The 17,073-nt window shown below is 35.2% G+C and overlaps 1 protein-coding gene across 10 annotated transcripts in view; it reads right to left on the bottom strand.

Moving 5' to 3' along the window:
* LOC123556349 (uncharacterized) overlaps positions 1-17,073 on the bottom strand; it is a 60,448-nt gene that overhangs the window by 23,923 nt on the left and 19,452 nt on the right. The window contains exons 1-2 of one of the 10 annotated variants that reach the window (XM_045346988.2): positions 13,728-13,874; positions 4,957-5,435 (exon numbers count right to left, since the gene is read on the bottom strand). In XM_045346988.2, coding sequence (XP_045202923.2) covers positions 4,957-5,421 — 465 coding nt within the window. In that variant the 5' untranslated portion in view covers positions 5,422-5,435; positions 13,728-13,874. The other 9 variants (XM_053542572.1, XM_045346984.2, XM_045346990.2 and 6 more) reach the window with 9 other exon arrangements.

The raw sequence follows: 17,073 nt of genomic DNA, 5'->3' as shown, positions 1-17,073 counted from the left end.
CGATAAACACCGCTCCTTTCCTGTTTTTGGCCTTCATATCTTTGTATGTTGACCAAAGTCTGGATCGCGCCTGTACTATTTCGGGTGGGTAGTCACGGTTGATGCCAAAATCTTTCCCCTTCAGCAAGTACGCTTTTGAGAGAATCAACTCAGTCTCTTTTTGGCTGGAGAAATTGCCTATTATTGGTCGGGTTTTACCTCGGGCGGGAGCGCCGATGCGATGGACAGAATCAACAGACAGCTCTGAGACATCAATGTCAAGATTTTCCTCAATGAACCGAGCTAAGACATATTCACTGTTTTCGTTCATTAACACTTCAGGGATACCCCTGAATATCAGATTGTTTCTGCGGCTTCTGGCCTCTTGGTCTATGCTTTTATATTGGAGAATTTTTATTTTGTCATATGTATTTTCATTTGCAGATACGATATTTTCTACTATGTGTTCTATTTTCGAGACCCTTGTTGTGATTGAATTTGCACACGAGATCATGTCAAAAAGGGCTACTAGTTTGTCATCGGTATTTAATGATTTAAACTGTTCTTTGGTTATTTTGTTCTTATTTGTTGTAGGATTTTCAAATGTCCCACCTGGTTCAGATGCTCCACCTGTCGACATTCTTTTCCGCTTTTGACGAACTTTTGACCAGTCGTTATGTTCACTACGGCCGCCATTGTCCGCCAACCGAGTAGATTGACCGCCTTTGTCCATGTATTTTTTGTTTGTATTGTCACGTCTAACCAATATTTTAACTGGTAAACTATTGAGCACTTCCAACGGCAAACTTCCAAAGTTTATTGTAACACACTTAATAACAAAATTATGTCCAAATAAGCTTTTTATTTCCAAATTTATCAGAGGTAAAAAAAAACCTTGTGCATTCACCATGTCACGTGACTACAGTTTGCAAAAAAACCAAGGCTCGAATTGTGTTTGCAGGCAGAAGGTTCATTACTAAATGTGCTGTACTTTACAAACTCCACTGTATGCAATGATCTAAGGCGCTGGTCTAGAGTACATTTTTACATTTAGGAATTTTGAAGATTTGTGGTTTACATCCCGATTAGAACTTTACTTTGTTTTGGCAATGTTGATGGCATTAGGGTAAATGCTTCCAAGGTCAAAATATCATATTAAAAATAGAAGAAAAATCATTCAATTATTGGATCGTCGAGCAGAGCAGGTGGTCTCCAGTCTATAGCTTAAATTGACAAATTATTACCAAACTCTGTATATAGCAAGCTTCTGTAGAAGCTAGTGGGACCGCCTAAGTCAATGTCAAGGTCGCCAATATTTAAAATAGAACAGAACAGAAGGTTATTCAATCAAGAAGGTTATTCAATTAAGTTGGCTTGAACACAGTATAATATAAACATGGTGTGATATAAACATTGAAATAGTAATATTTAAAACAGAATAAAAATCAGTTCAATAACTCGCAATAAGATCGAAATATTACCACGAAACTTACTAGGATAGAAAGGCTTGGATTGTATTTGGGGCCGCTTGAGGTAGTAAATAGAAATAGATGAAAAACAGTTTTCGGACAACAACTTAAGCTTGGAGTGAATATTATCCACCAAACATGGTATATAACATGCTTATATAAAGACCCAATTTGTGACTATTTGCGACGCCATTGCTTATTGAAATTTACTAGTTTCGAATTCTATATTTTGAGAAATCCCCCGGTTTTTAACCAAAGTACACAGTAAGTCAACATTTACATTTACATTTCCGTGTCCGTTTTAAAGGTCTAATTGCAAGTATGGACAGTTTATTCCGAAATAATGAATAAATGATGGTATATATCCCTAAAGCCTACTTCTGTGTTATATAACGCAAACTAGCATGGTGCTCACTCAAACTGGACATGTCTTCTGGTCATCACTGGTTTTAACTTTTAATGTTTAGTAGTACACCACTAAAACACAGAAATATTTTGTAAACGAGCAACATTATTACCAACAATTTACCTGTCCAAATGCATGTTTTACCGTACTGTCCCGTTCGACTGAATACTTCTCAAAAAGTTGCTGAAAACTTAAGTTTAACCTAATGTGACATTTCAGCACTGGGACGTTATTGCATCAAAACGGAGATATGTAACAGTTTTAAAAGTGTTGACTCTCTGAAAATGTGCCCCCCTTTGTGCAGTCCTCCTAAATTCAATGGATCTGTATAATTTTTGTTTTACTGAGTTACACATGTTTTATATGCTGTTCAATTATCATGTAATAAAACTTTGTCGCTTGAATGTTTCTTTTTTTAATATGGAGCTAGTCGTTAAAACACCACAAAATATATATGAACAATGTGTTTATAGGTGCAGGTTGAAATGTGAGAACAAGAACCAGAGTGCCTTAAGGGTATATATCGCAGATAAAACAAGCCTCATGGAAGCGAAAATTTAGAAAATTAAAAAAGATACCTTAGTTAATATTTCGTCCATAATAACTATTCAGCCATCAAGTTAACATTACGAAAAAAGTGCTTACTTTTTCGATATTTTACGACAATACAAATTACATCCAATCCGAAAACTGTATCTAATCCCTATTAAATGCATCCAGGTGTAACAATACTCAGATACTGTTTTGACCTTGAACTTGTTATGCAAGAAGGTCGTCATTTTAATTAAAAAAGCCGATTTTTCCCTACAGCCAGTAATAAAAACGTTACAATATAATCTATTTATAGTAATAACAAAGAGACGTAATTCTAAAAACAATGGTGCCTCATGGTGGTAAATATTATTTTATGCCAAGTTACATCTGAATCCCTCCATGCATGAAGAAGAAATCTTAAGACAGTCGATCATATTACAAGAATAATGAAATAAAACAATGGCAGACTCTCTATATTTCAAAGTGCATGTCGATCGTGTATACTGAAGGAGGAAATAGTAGGACAAAGTAATCAAACAGGGAAGATAAAGTAATCAAACAGGGAAGATGTACTGGTATTTCAAAAGCCGGATATCGTTGATTATAATGTCAAGTGTGTTTTTCCTACCCACATATTAAGTATCGTTGTCTGTATCAACAGATAGCATTGCAATTCATTTATCGTATTTTACACATGATATTCAAATGTCCTTAATTATGTCTCCCCACCACCCTCCCCCTCTCTTGGGGAGACATATTGTTTTTGCCATGTCCGTCCGTCAAGCCGTCACACTTCATTTCCGATCAATAACTGGAGAACCATTTGATCTAGAACCTTCAAACTTCATAGGGTTGTAGGGCTGCTGGAATAGACGACCCCTATTGTTTTTGGGGTCATTCCATCAAAGGTCAAGGTCACAGGGGCCTGAATATTGAAAACCATTTCCGATCAATAACTTGAGTACCACTTGACCCAGAATGTTGAAACTTCATAGGATGATTGAACATACAAAGTAGATGACTCCTGTTGATGTTGGGGTCACTTTGTTAAAGGTCAAGGTCATATGGGCCTGAACATTGAAAACCATTTCCGGTCAGTAACTTGAGAACCTCTTGACCCAGAAAGTTAAAACTTCATAGGATAATTGGACATGCAGAGTAAATGACCCCAATTAATTTTGGGGTCACTCTATTAAAGGTCAAGGTCACAGGGGCCTGGACATGGAAAACCGTTTCCGGTCAGTAACTTGAGAACCACTCGATCCAGAATGTTGAAACTTCATAGGATGATTGGTCATGCAGAGTAAATGACCCTTATTGTTTTTGGGGTCACTCCAATAAAGGTCAAGGTCACAGGGGCCTGAACATTGATACCATTTTCCGATCAATAACTTGAGAACCTCCTGATCCAGAATGTTGAAACTTCATAGGATGGTTTAACATGCAGAGTAGATGACCCCTATCGATTTTGGGGTCACTCTGTTAAAGGTCAAGGTCACAGGAGCCTGAACATGGAAAACAATTTCCGATCAATAACTTGAGAACCACTTAACCCAGATTGTTGAAACTTCATAGGATGATCGAACATGCAGAGTAGATGACCCCTATTGATTTTTGGGTCAGTCTATTAAAGGTAAAGGTCACAGGGGCCTGGTCATGTAAAATCATTTCCGGAAAATAACTTGAGAACCACTTGACCGAGAATGTTGAAACTTTATAGGTTGATTGGACATGCAGAGTAGATGACCCCTATTTATTTTGGGGTCACTTGATCAAAGGTCAAGGTCACAGGAGCCTGAACAGTGACTTGAGAACCACTAGGCCATGAGTGTTGAAATGAAATTTAACGGTATGACTGGACATGCCATGTAGATGATCCCTATTGCAGCCAACCATCAATGTCTCTTTGACTTTCGCTCCTGACCCCTACTGACTTCTTGCCTATACGACTTTGCATTGGGGGAGATATGCGCGTTTTTACAAAAGCATCTTCTAGTTAACCGTTATTATCTATTAATCTAGTAAAAAGACAAACAGTATGGCTCATAAGCTTTATTTTAAGTCATATCGCTACTTTACAATTTCATTAGTTCAGTGCCTCTCCAGTCATTATCAGAGACATACGTGGGCACCACCACCAACCTTCCCTAAGCCAACAGGACGACTTCCTAATATGAGAATCGAATGGAGGTTTTGAAGCGGCAGTGGCTGGGGGCAAGTGATTCAAAGCGAACGACTGCAAAACACGACCATGGTAGTAGTCCTAGAGACAGAGAGTTTTGCTGATCTGTCTGTTTAAACGATGCCGCGTTTACAACATAGTCGTGAAATAGCAATCGATTACCCTTTCAGGTTCTGACTTATTTTCTGCAATTCACAAGGTTTTCATATACATCAGAAAAATCGAGACTTTAACATTTATCGCGGACTTGAACTTACATCGTTTTCAGATTTAAGACATGTGCTTTTAGCTTCTAAGCTATTTAACCGGGCATTCAGAGAGAGAGAGAGAGAGAGAGAGAGAGAGAGAGAGAGAGAGAGAGATTTTACGAATAAATATGAACATACCGAAAGCCACTGTCCTGTGATCCCGACATGAACTGGATGGACATATACATTACATCTCCCTTTGCTGAACTTGAAATCTAAAGCCGACTGTAAGGTTTCGTTGTGTACCAATTGTAATTTGGACCTATCTAACCAGATATCAATCACTACCCTGTCTCCCCCATAATCAGCTCTGTCTAATGATTCTAGTAGCCTCAGTAAAGGGTACGGCCTATCATAAGTAATAACGATCACTCTGAAGTCCATTGAATGGAGTTTTCTTGTTGTGCTGTCCGTTATAATACAGTGTCCATCGTTTGTATTTAAACGCTTATTGCGATATATTGAGGTATTAGTTATATCTGCAGACAGTTGCATCCATCCTTCAGTCGATGCTATTGGTTCCATGTCAGTTAATAGAACATACATGGTAAATAGAACAAATGGAGCTAACAGCAATCTCCTCTTGTACTTTACTGCAACCATGTTGCCCAGGACATCTGAAAAGAAAAAAAAAGTTTTTTTTTAAGAAATTGTTAATGCGTTTTCAGAACATTTTGCTAAAGTTGAGTACATGTACACTTATTTAGTTTTTTTTTTTCTTTCTATTAGAAACGAAACTGCAGAAGAATAATTTCAGTCGTACTATTTATTCGTGAAAATTTCCAGTATTTCTATTTTTTTTTTTTTTTGAAACCAGGTTGCAACCTAAATGTTTTACTAAAGCCTGAAAAACGAACTAAATGTAACCTTATGTTTTTTCAACTAATGACATTTTGATGATAAACTCATGTATCTAAAATGTTGAAATATACGGAAACAGTCCGTTTCGACATGCCATTTCTTGATATATGCTAATTCAATTTACTTGACTGTATTTTTTCTTGTCTCATTGATTTTCTAACAACTTCATTTTCAAATATCTATTTTATCCCTTTAACACGTGTATATTTTAATACGTCATGAGAGAAAAGGAAAAGCATTTATTTCAAGAATCCATTTCGGGCTCTATTTTTCCGGCACAGGTCGGTATCGATTTCATCTTTACTTCCTGTTTATATCAGCGGTTTGAAGTTCATAAATTGTAACAGCTGATTAAAACTTTACGTTTTGATTGGTGGATGAAACATTCCACAGGTTTCCGAATTGAATAGATAATATTTTCTTAAGATGTGTGCAGGCGCTTTGAGCTGTATTGTATACTCCGTTGCAAGTTTCCTGTGGAAATAGCTTGCAACTTAAGTTCGACTCTGTCACTTTGATACGGAGTGACTTCCCGTAGATGATTTACAGTCAACTCGTGCCCAAGTGAACTCGTCCCCATTTTGGTCATTACTTATCCCCAGACGATTGCAAAAATGGTCATTTCGCAACCCCAACCCTCGCCCATTTTTCGGCCCCTCCTATTTAGTCTTTCCTTTTGTCAAAGTTTCCTAGATTATAATTGTACAATATGTGTTCTGTGAAGTATGTTCTACATAAAAAACATGAAAACTTTACTTTAAAAACTATATTTTGCTTTTGCTTTATAAATACCCGATCGTATGTAAAAGTGCAGAGTGCATGCACGTTTCGTAGCTTAAAGTGTGCATTGACTAATGCGGTCGTGAATCTTTTTTAAAGAAGTTACCTTATCTTGCCATTAATGAAAATTACATGCACGGAGAACTGAACTAGCATTTGAGGTGCAATATATTAAAATAACGTTACTGTAATAGTTTCGCGTTGCTGAATGAAATGAATTCAGTTCTGCATTTAAGGAATGAGAACACGTGTAACATGGAACTGTTAAGCTCTTAAATACAAATAGTAATTTCCTTGTTTTAAACATATGTTTGGATATAAAGCATTAAACAAGTGACAGATGAGTAAGAACTGCTAAATCTTACATTCACAAGTCATTTCTGTAGTAAATGCTGGTGCGCCGTGCATTCAAAAATCACTCCTGTGGTAGATCTAAATGCGAGTGTGCCATGCATTCACCAATTAGTTCTTTAATAAATGCTAATGTGACATGCATTCACAGATTAGTCCTGAGAAAAGTTGAAAACGTAGATAAATCAGAACTTAGTCTCAAAGGATTTCGATATCTTAAACCAAAATTTTGGTGTTCTTTTTTTCTTCTTCTTCATTTGATTGCAATATAACCCTGTAAAAAGTGTGTATTTTGCCAAGAAATAAGTAAACTGTTGTCTCTAACCTATATTAAATAAATCAACTCATTCATGGCATATTATAGTAGAGAAAGGTGTATTTGTTAAGTTTCAAACGTTCTTGGGTACTGAGCCTATCTTACACTTCCATCCAATTGAAAACAGCATCAACATAAAGTGAACATGCACAAAGTGCTTGTTTTATGTTCGGACGGTCGCATACTGGCCTTCAGGCCATACCAAATTGATTAATAGTTTTTCGGAAAATTTTCAAAAAAAAAAATGGGAGCGAGTGAGCGAATTTTTTTTTTTTTTTTTTTTTTCTCAATTTTGATTTTTTCAGAGGCGGGTAGCTTTTACATGGAGCGAGCGGGTATTTTTTTTTTTTTTTGCACTTATGATTATACATGAAGTTAACATTTCTTTAAGAATAACACAGAACTTAAACATTTACAGTGTGACTAAGACAGTAGATAGCTTTTCTGTATGTTTTAAAGACTACATGAATGGTTTTGCAAATTAATTCTTGCTAAAACTCACTGAATCACTTTGTTTTTATTTTGTATTTATAATTACTGAGGGATGAGTGTCTTATTTTTAATTTTGATTGTTCTACATTAATCTGAAGGTGTGCACATTTAACGGCAGAGGATGAGGAATATTTAAGACAAAACAGGCACCCAAGTGGAATAACATATCTTCTGAAACCCAGTTAGATGGCTTCGACACATGAGCAACTTTGTGCCCCTAGTGAAACTCCAAACGGTAGAGGTGAGGGGAAAGTGATAAATCACTTGACCAATGAGACCAAACGGAGTTGACACACAAATGCATCGACATTGCTCGAATCCATTGGAATAATTTCTTAAAAGATAAGCTTAATTAATAGCTGAAGTTTTTGTGGTAGAGGTTCATTTCAGTCAAAAATGATAACAGACGAACAAAAAATGATCCCAATATGGCCACTCTTTAAAAGTGTTATTTGTTGTGCTTTGATTGACCAAGAAATTTTGAGTTGGGTAGGTCTGTTTTTTCAGATTCTTTCTTTCAATCAATTCACAGTCAATTAATATACAAACGGAAAGTTGGGGTTACAATACGACAGAAATTATTTTTTTTTATATCTACACAACTTATTTGAAAAGCTAAACATTTTTTAAAAATGAATATATGTATTTGATAGAATATCTGACTGCCATAATAAAGAAGTTACGTTCAAAACGATTTGGGCCCCGGGACAATTAATGTGATGGATCAGTCAGGATCTGTGAACATACTTTTTTTTCAAGAAAGCACTGGCTTTGGCTCTAGATCTAAAATTTAACTAAACACATTGATAACAAATGGTTTGAAAACTTTATCTGAACAATATTTCTATGTTTAATCCAAATATTTTCAATTTGAATCCCCGTGGCCGTGCACGTCTTACAAGTCGGGCTTTGTTCTTTTCACTGTATAATTTGAACAATCGTAGAACGTGCCTACTTCATCACCTACCGGCACATGGAAGGCCATGTGTGGCACTAGCACAGACACTCCAGATTTAAAACAAATGATGAACAACACCAAAATTCCTGACTTTTTGAATTTGTGTCATCAGCTACATGTATTACGAACGCATGGATTCCGATCAATATCACTTTGACGCATTAAAACAACGATAAAACCTGTTTACTGTTATCATTCCGGACCGCGTAATCAGAAAAAAAAATTTTTTTCGGCGATTTTTATGTATGTGCGGGCGGGTGAATTTTTTTTCTTTTTCTCGGGAATGAAATCATTGATGCGGTAGTTCCGACGAACGACAAATCAATTTGGTATGGCCTCAGGACCTTTGAATCACATAAAAATATTTAGAACTTTCTTAGCTGAATTTATTTACCTAAAGACACATAAAAGCTGGAAAAAGAAAGAAACTATTATACAGCAGCAAATAAAAATAAAACATTAGCAATGGTTCGATAATTTTTCTGGTCGGCTTTGATAAAAATCATACTTTAAAAAAAAAAACTAAAAAAAACTTTGAATGTCTCAATATGCAAATTAGGCCTGTCGGTTTGCTTTTTATCAATATCTGTTTTAAAAGTTTGTGTTAGCAAAAATTATCCTTTCTGAAATATGAACTTGGCCCTTTTAGAAGCTTTTGTTATGTTTAACAATTAATTATTTTTGCACTATTTTTTCCGTAGATAAAGGAAAAGTTATTTGCATGAATAGATTTATATAATTGTGAATGTAAATGATTGTATCAGACTTTTGACACATTCAGATATATAATGACAATCTAAAATTTGACTTACGCATGGAATACAATTGAATATCATCCAAGTTTTTAAATAATTTTTCATCAGATTTGTGAAATATTGCCTCCTTTTTCGGATATTCCGTATCATGTCCGCTCGTTATTCATTTCTGTCTAAGATGTTTTATACGGAAACCAGTTAAGCAAATTAGTATGCATGTCAGCATTTTGTCCGTTCATATAACATACACTAATGTTTAAATTACAAAAAAAGACCAACAAGGCAGTCTGAAAGACAGCTATATTCCCCGCTGCTGTTTTATAATGGATAGTGAAATGACTGATGGTATTGGGTGGAAGTATTGACATTGTTAAATATATTTTATATTACAACCAAGTCATATAAAAATCCTTCAAGGGGTTTAGGAGATACAGAGCGGACACAAAATAGCTCAAACCTTTGACCTTGAGTTGTGGCCTTGACCTTGAGCCGACAAGGCTGACCCATGAGTTCTGCCCATCGTCTTGATGAGGTGATCATTTGACTAAAATTTCAAGAAAATCCTTCAAGGAGTTTAAGTTATATGAGGTGGACACAATTGTTACGGACGGACGGAGACCATTCCTATAACCCCCCCCCCCCCCCCCCCCCCACACACACACACACACACCACCACCACCACTTAGGGTATGATTTATTGTGTTAGCACAACGTTAATGCTTTGCTTTCGATATTTATATAAAATCTGTATTTCCATCTAATTGATTTACGCTCCTCTCCTCTGAAAACTTTTTATGCCGAAATTAATTGTCATACCTTAGTAAAACATGATATGCAGATAAACGTGCTACTAGCTAGCCACATTAAGTCGGCGTGATTCATTTTGAATAAAGAATGACTTGCCGACGAAAAAAACTGAAGTGAAAAGGAATATTTGGAGATTTAAGTACATCTTATTATAAAGTAGATGGTTATATCCACTCTGTATACATGTATATAACTCGGTGAGAATATAACTGTTACTGTATGTTGTTGCTTCATATCACCAGCACAAACAGTGAGAGTTATAACATGTCATTACTGGTTGTGATATGACAAAATCCTTTAATAGACAATTTATTTCTGTGAGATTTTTTTACGTACTGAATAATTGATTACATACGTTAATTAAAGCAGAAACATGTTAAACGTCACATTTTCCTCATACTTGTTTAACTTTCCTCCGGGAATATTGACAATGATTTTCAATAGGAATTACAGCCCGGTCTGTTTCTGGTTACATCCGATTTCAATATATTATGCAAGACCCCGCCAGGTAGTGTAATGTGTTTCTGATACTCTTCCTTGTTACATTACAATGTATATTCTTTATTATTACACAAAATGTTTGTTTTAAGATGACACGTCTCACTTGTCACAAACGCCATTATTATAATGCCTGCAGTCAAATGATGATAAATCAAACAACAAAAGGAGACGATCCGGAAGGTTAAACACATATCTACATTTATTATACCTTCATCGCGGTTTCATTCAATACGGTTTATGATTCACATACCTGCTCAAAACGTGTAAAGTTACGTTCGAGGTTTTGTTCGAAGTATTGACATGAAAGATGATATAAAAGTGTATCCCAAACAATGAGCTGATGCTTAACACTGGTGAAGCGGGTGAAATTAACGAGTTTATTATACGATTTTTTTTCCAGAAAAGTGACACAGTGTTACTTATGATAAAAGCATTACATTAATTTAGAATGGAAAAGTGACTAATGTAAAACAATGCTCGTATTGTTTTCAAAACGAAAACTAAACTTAAGTTAGAATGTACTCACTGTCTTAGTACTAAATGGCAATAGATTAAACACGCTATTAATTTTGAGGTTTCATTTAAAGAGATTTGGAAAAGTTTTTGCTAGATGCTTGTATTAGTATAACATGTATACTGGTTACAGTATAGAAGAAACGGGATTTACTCTTCAAAAATCTATTGTATAACATGTATACTGGTTACAGTATAGAAGAAACGGGATTTACTCTTCAAAAATCTATTGTATGGTACACGTGATTCTAAACTATAACTTCAGTTAAATATGAATATGTTTTAATAGGTATTTTTTCTTCATATTTCTGGATTCGTGGCTATTAATGTGACATATATGCTATTTATTATTTATGTGTTTAGATGAGCGGACACTTACGGTGCTTTTGTATATGAACTCATATCACAAAATATGAAATAAATCTGCAAAAAAAGTTCGTGTCTTCCAATGATGAATTTAAGGTTTTCGCGTACTGAATACATTGTTTCACGTCAATCTACCAAACTTAATAAAGCTTCTCTTAAAGACAGGCGTCCTGCAGGCCAAAGGTTTGTATCTAGGAATATGTATGGCGTCCTGCAGGCCAAAGGTTTGTGTCAAGGAATAGGTATCAAAACTTGCCTACCGTCAAATTAAACGTACCGTGAATTCAGACCCAAGACCTACATAAGCATTGCGACGTAAATAAAAGACAAACACACTGTCAAAACATGTTATTTTGTAGCATGTATTGTGTAGAATTTTGCTGACATTTTTCTCATATTCGACCTGAAGACACATGTATTATGAACACAAATCGAGCTTGACAAAAAATAACTCCAGACATATAACTGTCTTGCGGGACCATATATATATATACCGACAATAATTTACAACCAATCAGTACTTACAAATTATCTTTTTACTAATCCTTCGAAACAAATATCCAACTTTATCACAATGTCAAAAAATTGGAAGACCCTCCTTTATCATTTCCGAATTCCCTTCTCCACTTTATAATCATGTATAAACATCCATTTGTTAACATACGAGCAAAAATGTTGCGAAATACATTTTCCACTGTATCAACCTTACCGAAAACGATTAAAACACAGTATGAGTGTAACCATTTTCATCCAATTTATCCGCACGGTTGGGTAAAATACGAATAACTACTTACACGTACGTTATATGAAATAACCGTGGTTCATATGCTTGACAGTAAGCACAAAAGTCCATTATGTCGACATCACATGAAGTTTATTGTTGAACGTTATTGACAAAGGCCTAATTAGGAAGAGTAATTACATAATATTGTGATAAATTAGACATTGTTGTGTACAGCGAGGAATGTTTATATATATGTTCACTTGAAACGTATACTAGGTTCAATAGTTTCATTGTAGTCAACAGAGCGTGGCAAGTTAAACTGCAGGTAACGTTAAATTGCATCTAACATAATGCAGTCATTACGGAAATTGTTTGAAACAAATGATAACAACACGAACATGCAAATATCTATCGCGCACGTTCTACGTTGAGCTGACCGTCAACAAATTCACAATCTTAGTTCAAAAATATCTAAAAATAAATTTTTACTAGCCTGACAAGAGATAGTACACTCTGGGAATCGTGGTGCTGTCGGGTACTAATGACAGATAAAACATAGTTCAGTGTCGCGAATACATGAATTTAATATGCGCAAAGTGAGCTTTTAACGCGTATCAAATTACTTATGAGATATTTTAAAAGCAAGAAAATCAAAATCAAAGTGAAGATAAAAGAGCATAAATCAATAATTGTCAATGAAATTGTATAATTTTCAGGTAAATTCCTACTGTTTAAAACCACATTTTACTACGTGACTAACACGAAAAGAGCTGCATCACATTTCTGCCATTTTCGAGAATATTTTTATAACTCACTTGATTTTCAGTTGTTGTTTTGTTTTTTTTTTTTGTTTTTTTTTTGGCTACAAAGACAAAGACTTGCAATATTTCTTCAAACATAGACATAGACCAGAGTACGCGGCCGGGAGAAATAATACGAAATGATTCCGCCTGAAAAGGAAGCTAACGTCCATCTGAATCACAGGAAATCAGTTTACCATCCTAATTGTTTGATATCCTGTTCACGCGCTATGGTTTCACTGTATATAGTCAATCAAGTTATTTAAGAGTAATACAAACAAGAAATATCTCTGAAAAAGATAATGATTAATTGCAGTTAAAGTTAAATAAAAGTCTCCCACGAGTTGTTTACATAAGAATATGCAAATACTACACTTAAAGTTGGATTGCAGTTAAGATAAAGATTAAGATAAAAGAACAGTCCACAGCGCGTTGTTTATATAAGAACTGCATTACTTGTTAAGTTCGAATATGCGATTTTAAATTTACACTTTATTTCTGACACTTCTCGGTTGAAATACCAGCGAATAGACATAATTTTGTCATTCAAAGTCATATCAAGAACTTGCATTTATTACTATTAGTTTAATCAAGCATTGGAAATCAATCCGCATGTACATGAAAGAGTTTAAGGAGATGGCCGAGCACACCACCACCGTCAACTACACTATATAAAAATAGTTACACAATTTTGGAGTTCCAAGATTAAAAACCAAACATCATCCAGGTAAACTCCAATATTACGTGTATAAACACCTCCTGTCTACAGTAATATTTGTTTAAGTGTTTCTCCGATAAACGTCATTTGAGACAGTATCTATTGTATCCAAGTCTATGTTGAAATGTCACGAAACTTTTTGTGAAACAGTATATCAGTTTCAGCCAGTTAAAAGTATCTGTCCAGTATCGATGTTTTTATTGGTTGAAGAATTGTAAATTTACAACTTTTACTGGTTCTTTAAGTAGGTCAAAAGTTGGCTCAGACAGCTACGCCGGAAAAAAAGCCAGTCAACTCATTGACGAGGTTTTATTTTACCCCGCTACTTTTGTGTTCAAGAAGCGGGAGACAACACCATTCTCCCGTTCTCGATCGAATGATGAACCAGTTATAGAACATAGGATAGAGAGATTCTTTATTACCTCCAGGAAGGAGATCTATCAACAATTACAGATATACAAACAAACATATTTGCATCAATATAAAACAAAATAACATACAATACTATGTACAGACAGCATATCACAAAGTCTTAATTAATGTTATAACCAATCAACAGATTTCAGTAAACTTGATTATTGCACGTTAAAGATAATATGAAACAAGCAAATTCGATGAATTGGAATCCCCCGCCGAAAGGGTCAGAGTTGAGGAACGGCAAAAAAATATATCCACAGGCTTTCCAGTGACTTTTGAAGAAAAAATAGGAGAAAAGTAGGAGCCTCTAACATAAAAAAGTAGGAGAAAAGTAGGAGGAAAGTAGGAATCAGATCATTAAAAGTAGGATCTTGTAACGGTCAACTTACCATTTGATCTTCTAATTACTCACATGTGCCATCATGTAAACACTTGAAATGAACTCATTCTTTGGTGTATGAAGCTGTTTTCATTCTCATCAGGTTCTGAAGTCAATGGAAGTGCTGCCATCAACCTAAAATTTTTTTTTCATTTTATTATTCAAACTGAACATTTTTACATATCATAAATCACAATGTTATATAAAAGCTACTGTTCTAGGGAGATATATTGAAAACTTTAAGCATTATGTTTCACAACTGGGCCTTAATACTATGCCTGAAAAGTTCTTTGAAACATATAGATTTTGTCCAAAAATAAGCCAAGTGTTTTCTGCTCATCTTCCCTAGAACAGTCTAGTTAATCTAGACAGTACAAAGTGATTATGTGTAGCTCTTTATATAATTACAGGCAATGGTATTATTAAAGGCACTATAAGCCACAAAGCATCTAAATGATACAGCAAAGTAAAGTATCATGCATTAGCAATAACATTTTCTAAAATGCAAGGTCAAGTAGATTTTAAAATGTTAGCTGAAAACATTGACATACAAGTACTAATCTAATACTAAAACAACCAAACATGTATTTTCTACATCTAGCAAGCCATGCCCCATTTTAAAAATAACCCTAAATGATGGACTTAGCAGATATGAATGTTGTGCACTGTATTAATATATTGTTAACATCAGTTTGCAATACATATAATATTCCTATACATGATTGTGTCACACCATATTAAAGCTATATAACCAAGAGCTGGTTTTGTGGCTTATCCTCTCTCTGTATAGTCAATTTCCTTTCTTGTTTGATTTACTTGAGTCCAATGATGTTTTCTGTTTGTACATAAAATTGTCAAGCATCTTTTGCCGCTTGCAATCAATGTCTTGCCTTTTTTCTCTGCAACATTCCAAAGCATCACCAACCTTATCAAGGTTTGATTTGGCAACCTGTAACAATCCTTGTGCTATGTCTAATTCCTGGAAGTCTTTCTTCTTTATTGCTTCAGAAAGTCTATATTTGCTTCTGCAAAGACATGCTTTGCTTTTGACAGATCATCCTTTAACTGCTGTTCACTCTTCTTTACTTCTTTTCTTTTTCCCCTAATTTTCGTTTTCTTTCTTCATTCAGCTTCAGTGACTGCTGTTCTTTTTCTCTTTGTTCTTTCAATGCTTGTTTTTTACTTTCAGTCAATCTAAATTCAGCTTTTTCTGTCTCAATTCTATCCTTATACTTCTGATAGGACTTGGCAACAGAAGACTGTAGATCTTTGGTCATTGGAATGTCTGTGACCTTACCCTTGTACATACCAACAGCATCCCTAGTCAACCTGAGGCCATTCAGGGATTCTTCAGACAATAGTGTTCTTTCATTAGTTAACAGTTTCTTATTGATAGACAGACTTCTTTCGACATCTGCATTCCCATGACTTATGCACAAACAGCTTATCACTAACTTTCTCAGATTTTTATACTTTAGACGACCTGATGGTGTTTTCCTGCTCAAGACATAGCCCCAATAATGATCTATTCTATCAATCTCATCCTGGTCATTATATATCTTGCTATCTGGAATATCATCTGCTCTATACAACTTCCATTCATCCCTGATTAAAGGAACTTCTTCTTTTGAAATACCTGGCAGAGTCTCTGATAGCCTTTTCAAGTGTTTAAAGGCACTTTCCTGCTCTCTTACTTCTGGATGTAAACACTGAATATTTTTTACCAAAGCAACATCAACCGGAAGCTTTTTAGCCAAGTAACTTGTTACTTCTTGATAAAATTTCCTCATGTCATATTGCAGACTTTTCTGCTTTCCTGAGTCAAGCTTAGATAACGTCTTCTCAGTGTCACTACCAACTTCCATCTCTTTCAAATCAAGACAGTTGTTCAGATCTTTCACATCTAATTTAACCAGTTTAGACCCGATGGCATCTGCAACAATGTCATGTTTGACAAATCTAAGCATCAATGTCCTAATAAGGTCACAGGCTTCTGAATACAACATGTGAATTAGAGGCTCTTGCTTTTGGAACATGATCAAAAATCTTTCAAAGACTGGCCCCACACTAATAAGAAACTGAATCTGTGCTAGAATTTCTTTGGACTTCAGCTTTTCACAAATCCTGAGGTACCTAGAATTCTTCTTCAGATACTTGTCAGTTCCTTGATCTTTACTAATCTGTGGTAGCGCTTTCAAGAAATATCTACTAGAACCCTCCCAATGCTTGAGTAGTCTTCCAAGAGCGGGTATCAATGTCAGCCACCTACACTGAACGTGTCTTACAAACATGTTTTCATCAAGATTAAGGTCTTCCAGCACTGCAGCATAATCTTCTCTCTGACAGGTGTGTGATTTAAACCACTGAAAGAGGTCGATGGCTAATTCCTCTGCATCCTCACCATAGACATTAAGACCTTTTCTGAATCCATTGTGAACAGCATGTATAGAACATGGAACAAATTCAGTAAGTTCAGGTAGACCGAGAGAAGCTTTATGTGTATTGACATGGTTCCAA

The sequence above is a fragment of the Mercenaria mercenaria genome, chromosome 5 (genome assembly GCF_021730395.1).
Source record: "Mercenaria mercenaria strain notata chromosome 5, MADL_Memer_1, whole genome shotgun sequence".
Taxonomy (NCBI): Eukaryota; Metazoa; Mollusca; class Bivalvia; order Venerida; family Veneridae; genus Mercenaria; species Mercenaria mercenaria.
The sequence above is the reverse complement of the archived record's forward strand: the minus strand, read 5'-3'. Positions and strand labels throughout refer to the sequence as shown.